General features: G+C 40.9%; 1 protein-coding gene across 1 annotated transcript in view; it reads right to left on the bottom strand.

Moving 5' to 3' along the window:
* Window positions 1-2,165: 2,165 nt before the first annotated feature.
* LOC145356289 (ATP-binding cassette sub-family A member 13-like) overlaps window positions 2,166-15,762 on the bottom strand; it is a 274,002-nt gene continuing 260,405 nt past the window's right edge. The window contains exons 58-61 of the mRNA XM_080208858.1: window positions 11,514-11,606; window positions 8,207-8,312; window positions 6,260-6,397; window positions 2,166-3,825 (exon numbers count right to left, since the gene is read on the bottom strand). Of these exons, the coding sequence (XP_080064984.1) occupies window positions 3,754-3,825; window positions 6,260-6,397; window positions 8,207-8,312; window positions 11,514-11,606 (409 nt within the window). The 3' untranslated portion in view covers window positions 2,166-3,753. The remainder of the gene's footprint in view (window positions 3,826-6,259; window positions 6,398-8,206; window positions 8,313-11,513; window positions 11,607-15,762) is intronic.

Genomic DNA, 15,762 nt, shown 5'->3' with positions numbered 1-15,762 from the left:
ACATGTACAATGTGCAAGTCCATATCGCTGCTTCCCCAGATGTTTTATAAAGTCCTAGTGACACATCCATTCCACAAAGTCAAAATCTTCAAATCTCCAACAAAAATAAAACAGAATTCCAGCAGCAGTGACATAAGGCCATTAAGTGGTCCCCAACGGGAACATTACCAAGGCTCGTGGGCAGATGAATAGGTCAGCATGGTGGAAATTTTGAAGAACTAATATTGAATCTGGGCAGGAATGCAGGCAAACTAACAAAAAAAATGAAGAAAATAATGGCATTAAAGAATGACCAAATGCTAATGGTTTCTATCAGAAGGCTTTAAAAGAAGCAGGTGAGGAAATTTGCAGTTACCCTAATAATAATCTTTTGAATTTATTTATTATTGTCACATGTATTAGCATACAGGGAAAGTATTGTTTCTTGCACTACACAGACAAAGCATACTGTTCAGAGAAAGGAAAGAGTGCAGAATGTAGTGTTACAGTAATAGCTAGGGTGTAAAGAAAGATCAACCTATTGTGAAATAGGTCCATTCAAAAGTCTGATGGCAACAGGGAAGAGGCTGTTCTTGAGTCAATTGATATGTGTCCTCAGACTTTTGTATCTTTTTTCCCGAAAGTGGAAGAAAGTATATTTGATTTCCCAAAGGTCTCTTGAGCTGGGAGCCATTCCTTTAAATTGGAACATCATGCTATTTAAGAAAAGTGACAGAGGGGAAACCAGGAATTTTACATCTGTTAACCAAACATTTGTTTGCCATAAATTGCTAGAATGTATAAGGTTATTGGATTTTCCAGTCCTTTCTACTGGCAGGAGCTTCTAGTCTCGCCAATTTGACACCTACATTGGGTTCCCCAGTGGCCGGATGGGCGGACCATGCGAAACACCATAGACTCTGGCGAGACCAGAAAATCCCTTGATGATGAATGGCTTAATGTTTGGAAGAATTGTAACCAGACAGATTCTTTAGAGGACACTCCAGTGCAACCTGAAGGATAAAATCTTCCTCATGAAGAGTGGACAACTATCAAATGCCTCAAAAAACAGTCCTGCTGGCCACTGCCATCCTTCCATAGATGGAAGATTACAGCATTCCCATCATGCAACTTTGAGAGCAATGCGTCCTGGAGCACGCTATTGATTATGGCTCACTGAGGAGGACACAGGAGGAAGAACTGACCTGGATATTGATATTTGATTCTAAAACAGAAAAAGCTGGAAAATCTCAGCAGGTCTGTTAGATCTGTGGAGAGAGGACGGAGCTAATGTTGAGCCCGGATGACCCATCATCCAGACTCAAAGGGGGTGGGCACGGTAGCAAGCACTGCTGCCTCAGCACCAGGTACTCGGGTTCAATTCCAGCCTCAGGTGACTGATTGGAGTTTGCACGTTCTCCCCGTGTCTGTGAGAGTTACCTTTGGTGCTCCTGTTTCCTCCCGCACTCCAAAGATGTATAGGTTAGATGGATTAACCATGGTAAACATATGGGATTATGGGGATAGGGTGAGAGTGAGGATCTGGGTAACATGTTTTATCAGATAGTCAGTGCAGACACAATGGGTCGAATAGCATTGTCAGAATTCTATGGTTTGCTCTAACAATAAAACTTCATCAGCAAAGCCATTGCTTTCAAAGATCTGTAATTTGAGACAGGATTACTTTGTTATCTTTCCACTTTTGGAGCCTGTATATGAATTTAGTTGCTCTTTTTGCCATTTGTAAGAGTTTGGCAGTCTGCATAAAATTCTCTACAAGTTGGTCAAAATTTCTCAGTGATTCTCTGGGACTTTAAGGGCATCTGGTGTAAGAAATTGATTCTTTCAAACTGTAAATGACGTTCATCTGAGCTGAGGATAAGCCATATGATTGAGACAGTACCCAGGGAGCATCTGGCGAGAAAGTGCTCACCATTGACAATGGATAATTAAAGTGGAAAAGTATTTAATTCCCTAGTAGTAACATCTATCACTTTGATACACAAGAAAGAGAATCCCTACCACATCAACTTCGGACAGCAACCAGGTCCTAATATTATAGCAATGTACTGCAATGTGCTTCCCATCAATATTTATGTCAAACTATGTTAAATATTACTAATTTTGTACACATAATTTCAAATTAAGAACCAAAGAAGAAGTTGCAAAAATACAGAAACTGTTTATTTGATTAAATTGATTGCAAAAGAATTCTGGGATTAGTACAATAACAAATAATCAAAGTGGAAGAAGATGAATTAAATAGGTCTGGCATTTAGATTAAAATAAACATGTGTATTACAATCTGATGAACTATTTAAATTTACTCTAAAATATAATTGTTCATAGTTAATATGTTAATATTAAAAATCCTAAGTGTGCAGGAGTGCTTCAATCATCTCTATAAATGATGAGGAGGTAGCTTGTGAACGTAACTCCTTCTGGTCACATCAATACCTCCCCTACCTTATTAAACAGATGGGATCTCAGTTACAGTGATAATTTCCCTACCTCTTACTTATTTCTCTAAAAAAGAAGTTATATTTTATTTGGAGTTGATAGGCACTAACAGTTAAATATTTGTTTAAGTTTCGAAGAGGTTGAAACTTCTCAAATTAGTTTCTAGGCAATCTGCATATGCTGTATAATTCCCAAAAGAATTGTTTGGCAAGAACAGTTTGGAGCTGGCAGAAAATACTTGCACAATATATGGTTTAAAAATGTTCATTTAAAAAAAAATTAGATCAACTATGTCACATGCAGTTTCCTCAAGAACGCTTCAGATCACCCAATGCAATGCCACTTATTAAAGTACTCAAACTCACAATGACGAAGCAACTGGGGCTCGTCTCACATTAGTGCAAGTTTAGCAATATATCAGAATATTGAACTCTAATATAAATGTTATATCAAGGGCCTTATTTAGAGCAACTTGCAAATATTTCAATTTGCAATATTTTCAGAATTGTAAATGTTCAGCTTCATCCTATAGAACATAAACTTGCCAGCAACAAATTGTATTTTGATTTTACCTTTACACCATCCAAAATTAACAGTTTAGTGTAGGGAAGCTAAGGAAAATAGGTAATTTCACATACAGTATATTAAATAAAATGTGGTTTGCATCATATTTGCCTCTTTGAAATCCTGTTCACGTCAACTTACAGTGCATATTACACAAACCGAGAAACAAGTTACATGAAGTGGAAGCTTTATCAAAAGAACAGTGAATAAAATTTGTTTAATTTTCTTTAGGCTGGTCACATTAGAATTAAATCTTTCTAAAAATGATTCTTATTGCAGTCAATTAAGTGGGATTGTGGGTGGATTTAAAGAAACATACAAATCAGTTCATTTTCAAGTCCACAGTTTTACAAAAATCAAATCAAGTCTTGTGCTTTTAATGCCTATTTATCAGACAACACACATCAATCATGGTGTTCAATCAGAAGAAAACACTTAAGATGTATTAATGGAGGATTTACAATGAATGTAAATTCACTATCAATTTTAAGAAATCCAATATTTTAATCTGAAAAATTAAGCTGTTTTGAAGAAATACAAAAAAACTGGAAAACTTTCAGAATCCATTTACACATCTTGTGTTTTGTTGGAAAAAACTTCTAATGTGTCACCATTTAAAATACATATCTGAGGTATGTGGCTCATCAAAACCTGAGATCTAAACCACACATGATTTCAAAAAACAGTCATGCTTGTATGTTATCATTAGCCCAATATATTTTGGACATCCATGTGCAGTTCTCCAGTGAGTTACACAGATGGGTTTGTTCTGTCAGTTTCTAGAGCTGTTTGGTCCAGCTGTCGAGCAAAATTGATGAACACCTATTGAGCAAAAAGAAATTATAAATCAGAGAGATATTCAACTATTGTTACCATATAATCAACAGTATATATAACAAACAAAATGGGCGATGAACTTCATATCATTTTCATAATATCTCCCTTAAATCTATATGAAATGCTCCTGTGTAATTTCGCTCGTTTCTCCAGCTGCATGGAACTTCAAGAACTCTAACCTGGATTAGACACTTCCCTGTTGGTAGGTTTGAAGCTGGGATGCATGTAAAAGCAAAGCAGGTGGACCCACCCACCTCTACACCAATCCAATTTTACTAGTGGAGGTGCCAGGTTGGGCAGCCTACCCTCGGTAAATCAGTTGAGGCTCTTAAATGAGCAGCTAATGCACAAATATGGGTCTCATTCTGCTGTCAATGGAATTTAACCAGGAGAGGCCTACACTAAGTCACTAGTCTGGAAGATTACTCTGTGCGAGCTATTGGTAGGCAGGCTGGTCCCTCCTTTATACCCTCCCCCGTAATTCAACTCCCTAGGGAATGGAATTAAGGCTACACCTTTCTCACCTGAAGTTTTACGAGGGAGAGTAAAGTATAACAGTGTAAAGAGGAGAATAAATGATAGGAATGATTTGAGAAACCAACCAACCCAAAAACTCTGCCACAGTTTTAAATTAACTTAATTCCAATTAAATTATTTCCAGTTACTTAAAAACCTCATTCTGCCCTTATCATTATTTTACCTGGAGCAGGGGAAGACCAATATCCTTGGCAAAGCCCAGCAGCTTTAACTGTGTGCATTGGTGTTGGGCAAGGGGGAGGACTTCTCTGTGGGTCCCCTGCCCATTGTAGGAATGCCCACCCTGAATGGTAGCTGTCACTATGGTGGGCAGGCTCATCACTGACATTTTAGCCCAGTGGTCAGGGACCACAGTGTTCCATGGCATTCAGCCAGATATCATTAACATTAGTATTATTGTCAACGTTCTGGTCCATGAGTTGAACCCAACTTGGCCCAGTCAACAGGAATATCCTTGAGCCTTCTGCAGTCATTCAATTTTAAAGGGCTGCCAGCACTCAGGACAATACAATCAGAAAATTTAACCTTTTGGATTTAATAGAGTTGTTAGCACAACTTATATTTTGGCCATCAAATGGGTGCCAGTATTTTGTATACACAGTCATAACAATGTCCGTTGATCTAACCAGTCTCAATTAAAATTCACACTAATCTTTCGGAGCAGTCACACCATGTCATGAAGTCAAAATAAAAAATACAGATGTTAAACCAACTTGGATCTAATAGGCTTCAATGTTCAAATCTTTGCTTGTCTATCCTGATCCTACATTAAAATTAATTATGTAGAAGTATCCAATATTAAAACGAAGAGGCTAATCTTGAAGTGTACGAGCTAAATGCCCATTGGATGGATTTTTTTTTAAACAGTACCAGGATGACAGCCCTAGTGATGCCAGTTCTGTAGTGAGTTGTTATTTTGAATGATTTGTAGATTAGTTTTGTAAAATACTACTTAAATACTGGCCCGATAAGCAACTGATGCAACCCCTACCTCGCAAGCTGCAAAAGCAAATAGAATTAACAGCAGAAAGCAATTCTGAAGGAATTCTGAGTCAGATGCATCATTAATTCCTCTAGTCCTCAGCCAACCCTTGTAAAAAAAAGTCTGATACTTCACGCCTGTCAGTGTCAGGTCTCAAAGTAAGCGCAGCAACATACCTTGGGATCAAAGCAAACCGGCCAATCCATAAGTAGAATGAAAAGAATGAGCAAAGACTAAAATAATGTAAATGCATCTTGTTCAGGGGCTTTGTGAACACTAAATCTGGGATTTTAGTGGTAATGCACAAATACAGGCAATTCTGAGGAAATAATATTAGAACTGGTAGCAGATGGCTTTTTGCCTGCATATCACGGGGATGATTGTCTCAGCCTGCTGCATTGCTTTATCGTACTGGAGGTGGGTCAAGGCCGCCGGGGGAGGGGGTGGGGTTGAAAAATCAAGACTGTTGGCGGGGGTGGAGATCGAAGTGTGCTGTGAGGGTGGGGGGGTTGGGGAGGGGAGGGGGGGTGGGGGGTGGAGGGGATTCGAGGCAGGCCTGGCACATGTGGGAGACCAGCGATTGGGTGGACACATGACCAATGATGGTGGGTTGTTGTGCTGGCCAGCGATCGGGGATGAGCATGTGTCGATTTCAGCACTGGCAGATCGGTGCATGAACTGTGACCTGCTCGGCGCTATGCTGTCGGCCTCTCAGTGGGAATGGGTCCCGCCCACTGATTTTTCACATGAATCACGCCAGTGCACTCTGCAACACACAGACAGTGGGAGATACATTCTGAAAATCCTGCTAAAGAAACAGTAGGCTTGACCCCAGTTTTTACATGAATTCAACACTTAGAATTTTTTGAGGAGAATTCCACCCTAATGTTTGTACCATACCTGGTCTAGAGTAGCTTGGCTAATGGAATAGTGCTTGATATTGAATTCCTCTTTATTGGTCTCAAGAAATTGGAACATCTTTGCTAAATCTCCTTTTTTCTGTGGCACCTCATACTCCAGAGAATATTGATGTTGTTCCTGAGATAAAGGAATGCAATGAAGGTAAATTACACAGATTACAATCTTACATTACAAAATCGTACTAAGTTGCAGATTGCAAATATAAACCTTGCAAATTTAAACTGGCCCTCCCATTAATCACCACAGCTTCAATTTAAAAACTTTTTCCCTTTGTGTAAGGGATCTTAAAATAGAAATATATCCAAGATTTGATTTGTTTAATGCTCTATTGCTAACAAATAGGTGAGAAAATTGTCGATAAGTTTGGGAGTTGTGTGTTATTTGACATCAAAATTTCAATTGCCATGTCATTATTTAAGAAGTGTGACAGTGAGAGACAAGATAACCACAAAATATTAATTTAATTTAAAATATTAGGAAAAGATTGGAATCTATTGAAGGCAAAGGCAGGTTCGAAGGCAGGGTGGTCCCAAAATGGGAAAAAAAAGTCTCATCAGACCAACTTTGTGACACATTGCAGTCTCCACAGGATCCTGCTTTTAGGCACAGTGGCATGTTTAACTATTTGTATCACCCTGGGGCTAAGAAATTGGGGGGGGGGGGAGCACTGGCATTATTAACTAAGTCTTTTGAGAGCATAGTTAAGTGCACCCTTCTAAAGCCATCTAGTCTTCGGGGAAATTATCAAACCTGAGGGTCACCTGTGAAACACTGGCCAGACCCTCTCAGCAGGCCAGCTTGCCATTGGAGTCAGAGACTTGAATGGGGAAGGTGCTGGCTAATAAATGGTCACTACTACATCAGTGCCTGTTACTGTGAAAGACTGCAGTTCGTCAATCCTTCTAGCCCCAGCTGCAGTGCGGTCACTGCTGTTACTGCAGCAAACTCTTAACCAGACATCTATGATGGTGGCCTGTGAAAAAGGTGAGGGCCACCCGGGCCAGTCAGCCAGGACTCAGCAAACGAGATGGGGTTTGTGGGGGTAACGGGGACTGATGTGGTTGGTGGGAGTGAGGGGCAGGGCTTTTGCAGTGTGTGTGGCCCTGACTGCTGGTTGTGTCCTCCATGGTTCTAAGACCACAGGGTATGCAATTGGGACGATCCCTGTCGCCCCTGATGACCTGCCCATGTGATGTGGGCACCCCCACAGTTAATAGGATATCAGTGGTTGTGTAATGATGCTCTTGTGTGACCCTTAATTGGCAAACAAATGGCCTCAATTGTGCTAGAGGTGTGAAGGCTGGCCTTGACATTTCCTACCCCTGACTTAACTGGGAAAAGTTGGGAAGGTGATGAGGTCTCTTTCCATTTAATTATACTGTCGCCATCAGTTTAGCTCAGTGATGCAGAGCGTTGCCAAGAGTGGGTGTTTATTCCATACCAGCTGAGGTTATTCTCAAAGGCCTGCTTTCTCAACCTTGCCCCTCACCTCCGGCAACCTATGGTCATTTAGGACTATGGTGACTTTACCTTTGTTACAGTAGTCATTGCCGTCTAGCCTACTACTGGACAAGGGGGGGCATTAAATTCCATCCGTCAAGCGACCCTTTAAAAGGCCCCAGAACATGTTTGCTGCTTAAGGACTGAATAAAGATGATGTTGGCTGCACATCTGTTGTTAACCAAGTTTTGTATCCTAGCATTGCATCAGCCTATTGACATTAATGATGTCTTGACTGTGCACATTCAATAACTTGCAGCACACGTAGAGGAGGTACTGTGTGCTTTGCTGGACGTCAGATCTGTGTAGGCAACATAGGAAGAGAATTTTGCATCCTATTAATTTAAGTCCATGCTTTTCTTACACAACTTTCTAAATGGACTTTCCGACGGTAAGTGACCGATGGTTTTACTTCAAATAAGATACCTTTAAGACTGTGCCTGGGAAGTGTGTCTCCAGCAGGTCTGTGAGCTGTGCTGAACCAGCTGATTTCTGGCTGAGGCCTACTTTAACTGAATAAACCTCACCAAACCTAATCGATAAAGAAAATGAGAGTTCATGATAAATAAATGGTAAAATGTATAAATTCAGAATCTCAATTTGGAAACAACTATTATAGTACCAAAAACGTACAAAATCCGAATAAAAGACCTCTAACATATAGCCAAGTTCCCTGGCACTTTACACTGGAATAAAAACACATTCCCGCAGCAATTTTCAACACCATTTCTTGGTGAATTCCTATCTGCTGTAAACAATGTAAATCCCATCTTGGAATGTCCTTCAGTGACAAGAAGCCAAGGTGGGCAGAAATGTCTTTCCTCAGAGTGAGGTGTGGGTCAAAGTTGTACCAGCAGCATTGCTTACCCCCTACAGACATGCCATCGGTAGCTGAAGAAAGGAGTGCAAGAAAGGCAGCCTGCAGCTTTGACAAGGGCTAAGTGTAACTTTCTTTTGTCTGAATGTGCCCATAGTGGTTTTACCAATTGCTAAGAAAATTGGTCCCAGTTTACACCAACCACAAATGCGAAAAGGGAAACAGACAATAAAGAAGTTAAAGCGGTGAGCATGTGTTAAAGAACAACAATTTTACTTGTGTAGCACTTTAAGGTCATAAAACATCTCAAGGTGCTTCACAGGAGTACTATAAAACAAAATACAATGTCAGGAGAGGAGTTATTTTGTCAGATGACCAAAATCTTAGTCAGAGAAGCAGTTTTTAAGGTGAGCCTTAAAGATGAAAACCAAGATAGAGAGGCAGATAGGTGTAGGGAAGAAATTCCAGAGCTTATGGCCTGGAAAGGTGTGGCCACCAATGTTGGAGAAATTTGAGTTCAGGGTGCCTTTATTAACATCCTTCCATCTATGACTGATGATGGACATTCAACAACCAATGGGGTGCCTTCATTTGGGATGCCTTTGCAGATGGGGCTGTGAAGGTCAATCCTCGAGGGACAGGTTTTACAACAAATGCTACACACGACACTGCCAAGTAATGCTGGGTTATTCTTTTCAGTGTAAGCCACCAGTTGTCATGGTGATGCATGCCACCCCACAGGAAGTGTCTCCATTTCCATCTTTTGTCAGCTGATGGCTCCTAGCAGTGAGAATCAATGTTTAGGGTCTTCATGACACACTGGTAAGCAGAGCTTTGGGTGATCTACTGGTTGTCTGGCTCCAGCTAACTCACCAGGCAGCAGGTCCATGGATAAGCCATAATCTTCAATCCTGCTGACACGTCCAAAGCACTGAAGCCATCTCTGATTTGCACCAACAAACTTGGGAGCTCTGCTTTATGGCAGGTATTTGTGATTTTATCCCAACAGGCATAGCCTGTAATGTGTCTCAGAGAGCAAAGATTGAAATTATTGAGCTTTCTTTTCTGGAAGCTGGAAGCCGTTCATATTTCACTGCCATACAGCAAGTTGCTGAGAACATAGGCCTTACAAACCATCAGCTTAGTGCAACGGTCAGCCTGATGTTATTTAATGCACATTTTGTGAAATTATCAAGTTCCCTTTGTGTGTATCGAATATTTCATCAAAGGACAGATTGTTTGTTAGTGTGGACCCAAAGTAGCAGAATTTGCTAACCAGTGGGGTGTTATTTTGTGTGATCAGGGATGGAGCTGCAACATCTTGCCCTGTGACCATGGTTTTCTTGATGCTTATCAGGGACAACATGTTACAAACCTGGGAGGGTACCCCGCATTTTTGCCAGCATAGAGGCACTTTCTGATCAGAATGTGATGTGTTTTGGTCTTCACTTTCAATATTGATAAATTGCAGAGTTTGCCATCTGACCTACTGTGCAAGAAAATTGTTTCCATATCTACATGAAAGGTAATTCAAGGGCTTGGGGAAGATACTAAACAGAGTGGGAGCGAGGGCACAGTTCTGTCTCACTCCTTCATTCATTCTGAAACTATCAGGGGTGGAGCCATCAAACTGTACAGTGCAATGTATGTTGTCATAGTTGGAGTGAATGGGATGGAGGAGATTTGGTAGATAGCCAATTTTGCCTGAAACCTTGGACAGTCGTGCTCTGCTGATGGTGTTGAATGCCTTAGCCAGATCTATAAAAGTAAGATAAAGGGGTATATGCTGTTGCCTACACTTCTCTTCCAGCTGGCATATGGAGATCATGTCCAAAATAAATCTGCCAGCACAGAGTCAGCACTATTCTTCTGGCACACTCAATCTGCAAATCAATGGAGTCTTTTAAGTAAGGCTCAAACAAAGGCCTTCCTAGTGATGCTAAGGAGTGGGATATTCCTGTAGTTGCTGCAGTCTCCTCTGTTGTCATTGTTTTTGTATAATGTGATGACTTTGCTATTGTGCATCTCCTGTGGAAAGGAGTCTACCTTGCATCAGAAAAGGATGGTCATGAAGGTGTAGCAGTGAATGGGACTTTTGGTATTTGAGCAGTTTGGCTGGGATTCCATCTTGCTGCTATTTGCTAAGCTGTCAGTGGCCTTCTGAAGCTCAAGTGACGAGACTTCTTTATCTAACTCATCCATTAATTGAAGCCTCTGGACAGAATCAAGCTCAGACTGAGAGAAGTCCAACTCACAGGAGTCTAGGCCATAGTCATGTTCAGCCCAACAAGACATCAGTTTATTGCTGTTGGTGAGTATTTCATCATCTATCAACTTCAGCAAACTCTAGTGATGATGAGACAAAGTGCCTTCTTGGTTCCTTATGTGTAGCTTGTAGATTTTGGTTGTCACAGGCAGTTTGGATTTCTTGACATAAGTTAATCCAGTGTTTGCATAGTACTTCCATGTCTCTTGCATGGCTGCTTAGCCTATTTTCATGTTGTGCAGTGTTCCAGCTATTGGGTTTATGCTGCATATCACATACGCTTTGTTTTTTGTATCAGTGACAGATACCATGTCAGCTGAGTAGACTGCTCGACAGGTCAGAACTTGATGAACATAGATGCCTTGGAAGGTTGTAGGGCTGGAGGAGAGTACGTGGATAGGAAACCAAGATGAATGTTTTAAGATTAGGACATTGGCTCCTGGTCAAACAATCTGGTTCACAAGTACAGGGGTGAAGAGAGTTTAGAGTGTGTTAAGAGCAGAGTTTTGTACGGCCTCAAGTTTATGGATGTTGAGAGACGAGTGAAGAGTACACTTGAATAGCCAGGTCTAGGGATACAAGTGGATAAGAGTGCGATACACGTGAAAGAAGTTCAGCATTGGCAGAATTCTGCTGGCTGTAAAACATACCTGCTTTTTATGTGCTTGGGAGAGCCAATACATTTTAATTTCCCATTTACCATAATGGCAAGTCTTGTACACAAGGCTTCACATTCTTCCATACTGAAGCAGAATAGAAAGAAAAGAGGATTAGCATGAACAAATGTCAATACAAGGCACAAAACTGATGAAGACTGCTGGTGACAATTTGCACTTAATGTGTAAACAATATCATTTGAACATGCACCTTTATTTGAGCTAAGCATTTTAGAAAATTTGCAAAAGGTGACACAACAAAAGTGATAACAAGTAATTAAAAGACAGTGGGATTTAGCATTTGTTACATCAGTAAGTTTCATATCCATTAAATACCTAACAGAACAATGGATCACCATAATTAGCCCAGAAGGGGAGTTCAAATCAGTGATGGTTCATTGCTCAAATCAGTATGGTATGACTCAACTGCAAATATATTGGCTGAAATCTCAGATTTATAAAATTCTTCAGCATCAGGACCAATTCTGGATCCTGGTACCACTCATGTTAGTTGTTCTCTGGTGCAATCTTACAATCTCCAATTAACAGACTGCCTCCAAATTTGCAGTTCACTGTGGCAGTGGAAATTTGGAGATGGGAGCACTAATCTGCCAGGATGTAAGGGCAGCCAGCAGATTCCACTACAGTGGGAATGCAATTAGAGTTACTAGAATACCAGAGGGAGTTGGAAGGCTTTTCTTAAGCCCGGGCACTCTCAGTGGTAGCAGGCTGAATGAGAGACTGCTGCTATGGCAAGATTCTGCTTACTCTTAAATGCAGCTTTCCTGTTTTTATTGCATACTTCACAGACCTCATGAAGTTCCCAACCTGTGGGTCCTCTCATCCTGGAAGCTGGTGCACTGTGTACACTGTCGGGGTCCTGGTTGGCTCCAGGTAAAATGGAATGACATGGAAGAATTGACTCATCAGTTGCTAGGTGGGTAGCAGTTACTGTTGGGAACCCACCTCCAGGAAAAACACGGAGGCAGGAACACGTCCACTAACCCACCAGACATGGTTTGTCCAGAATTTCCCCACTTACCCAGCTCTCCGTTAGCCTCCACCACAGAGTTGAGAAAATTCCAAAACATTTTTACAGTTCATTAGCCATGAGTTTTAGTACATGATAACAATATACAGTTAACTTAGTTTAAATTAAATTGCATAGTATTAAATGTGAAACTTGATGCATTTATGCAGGCAGACTAATAAGAAAAGCTACACTTATCACCACAAAACTAATCCTGAAAGGAAAACTAATGAAAAAAATCAGTGGTTAGTAATGTGATTAAATTATTGCAGCAATTATGGAGGTAGTCACTATTTATTATAAATAAATAAGGAAAGTAAGGTAAAACTAAAAAGGACTTGACAAAGTTTGTGCTGCATAGCACAATGTCTGTTACAGCACAAATTTGCTGTAACAATGAGTAATCATCTGCTGTTGTGCTACATGGCTGTAACATCTTTAAAACTCTTCTAGAATGGAGGGATAAGGGTGGGTGAACAAGTGGCTTCCCTAGAAGGCTGCAGGCAAACCCAACAAAGTTTGTTGGGCAGCCTTCCTGCATACCGAGATTGTACCTGCTGCTGGTTGAATACCAGGATGAGGCAGGTTGAGGTTAAGTGGCCACTTAAAGGCCTTCGTTGATCTCTGGCTTCTTGCAAGCTTTCCTACTTCAGACCTTATTAGGACAGGTGGGAAGGTGGTGGATCGCCATCTGTAGCCAACTGATCAATCATAATAACATCCCCACAGCAACTCCGCCCCACCCCAGAACTCATCATCAGGAGGCATTAAATTCCACCCTGGGCAGTGTTGAGCAAAACGCTTACACAGTGAGTCTCTACACATTGCAAGTCAATATTTGCCAGTCTAAAGTATCCTGGTCATTTTTATACTCATGGTAGATATCAATGCTAGGGAACAGATAATTTTTGGCACTTATTTCATTGAGTCTCAGAACTAAATCATTGAATAGAATCCGTATAATGCAGAAGGAGGCCATTTGGCCCATTGAGACTGCACCAACAACAATCCATCCAGGCCCTTTCCCTGTAACCCCACGTATTTAGCCTTCTAGTCTCCCTGATTCTAAGGGACGATTTAGCATGGACAATCAACCTAATCTGCATATCTTTGGAGTGTGGGAGGAAACCGGAGCACCTGGAGCAAACCCACATAGACACAGGGAGAAAGTTCAGATTCCACACAGACAGTCACCCAAGCTGGGAATTGAACCCAAGTCCCTGGCACTGTGAGGCAGCAGTGCTAACCACTGTGCCACCTCTAAATGCCCCAGTTCAGGCTAGATGCAAATGGTTAATACAGGGAAGGACTCTCAAACTTCAACTTCAGAACAGCACGCCCTCGAAGAGTGATATTTTTCCCATTCTCTGCATCATGCAATATGTTAAATAATGCTAAATTATGTTACATCTGTGATGAATATTCTTAGGTTTCCTCTTCAGTTGCAACCTGACCATGTGAAAGAAGAGAGTCGAGTGGGAAGCTATTCCGTCAATTTATTATTCAAAGACACTTATGGAATTTCTTGCTGAAAGCGATATGGACCATCCAACATGGGCAGACATCGTAATTCAACACATGGAATGTGTCATTTGATATATTTCTGATCATTCATGTCCCTGGACAGAGAGAACTCTATGGATTGATGGCTTCCAAGGTTTGTGGGCTATGAAAGCAGGTTATTTAAAAATTAGACTGCTCCTTTGTTATAATGATTAATTGCTCTAGCAAGGCAAGTGATTTACATGTTTTCCCTATTTTTTATTACTTCTGTTGGTGTTGTGCTACAGCAGACATCATGGTTATTTCTGGCCTTCCTGTCCAAAGGCATTGAAAGTGCCATTGGAATCCCTCCAACTTATTCAATTAGTCTGAAATTGAGGTCCAGAGAACAAGTAGGTAATTTTTGTATGCCGTGTTTTATATGCTGTAAATCATTCAGGATTAGCAATTGAAAGAAACTGCATTGGAAAGCCACATGCCCATTGCCTGCATAAACCTGATGCACAATTGCAATATATATATTGATGCAGAAAAATAACAGTTATTGTGAAGGGAGTTATGACGTTCCTATTTTCAGTGGTAGGTAATGATGGGACGTCCTAATTACTGCTTATTACTGTGATGGTCTGAATAAACACTTTTATACTGATGAGGTGGTCTGCAAGATAAGCTGATTGGTACCTAATCTCAGCATTTGCGACCAAATTCCCCTCTAACTCAATTTTCAAGTTTGCTGACAACACCACTGTACTAGGTCAGATCTCAAACAATGACGAGGTGGAATATAGGAAAGAGATAGAGAATCTGGTGAATTGGGGAGAAGACAATAATGTCTCCCTCAACGTCAATAAAATGGAGGAGATAATCATCGACTTCAGGAAGCGTAGTGGAGAACATGTAGATCCCTGTCTACATCAATGGCGACAAAGTAGAAATAATTGCGAGCTTCAAGGTTTTAAGATCACCAACAACCTGTCCTGATCCCCACATGCCAGCACTATAGTTAAGAAAACCCACCAACACCTCTACTTTCTCAGACTAAGGAAATTTGGAATGTTTGCTAGGACTCTCACCAACTTTTACAGATGCACCAGAGAAAGCATTCTTTCTGGTTGTATCACAGCTTGGTATGGCTCCTGTTCTGTCCAACACCTCAACAAACTACAAGGGGTCATGAACGAAACCTAGTCCATTAATCGAAACACACTCCCATCCATAGATTCCGCCTACACTTCCCGCTGCCTCAGAAAAATAGCCAGCATAATTAAGGATCCCAGAAACTGCGGACATACTCCCTTTCACCTTCTTTTGTTGGGAAAAATTTACAAAAGTCGGAGGACACATACCAACCAACTCAAGAACAGCTTCTTCCTTGCTGCCATCGGACTTTTGAATGGACTTACCTTGCATTAGTCGATCTTTCTCTACTCCATAGCTATGACTAACACTACATTCTGCACTCCCCGCTTTTCTTCTCTATGAACTTTATGCTTTGACTGTATAGCGCACAAGAAACGAGACATTCCACTGTACACTATTACATGTGACACTGATAAATCAAAGCAAATCAAGCATTGAGGGAAAATTGACACCCGATTTTGGGCAATGAGAAGGCTTCACCAAAAATGCCCTGATCAAGTAGTAACAAATAAATTCTATTCAATAATGTCTTAGTTAAACCAAATACTCAAGACATTGGTATTAATCAGG

The sequence above is a fragment of the Carcharhinus amblyrhynchos genome, chromosome 2 (assembly GCF_965287045.1).
Source record: "Carcharhinus amblyrhynchos chromosome 2, sCarAmb.v2.hapA, whole genome shotgun sequence".
Taxonomy (NCBI): domain Eukaryota; kingdom Metazoa; phylum Chordata; class Chondrichthyes; order Carcharhiniformes; family Carcharhinidae; genus Carcharhinus; species Carcharhinus amblyrhynchos.
The sequence above is the reverse complement of the archived record's forward strand: the minus strand, read 5'-3'. Positions and strand labels throughout refer to the sequence as shown.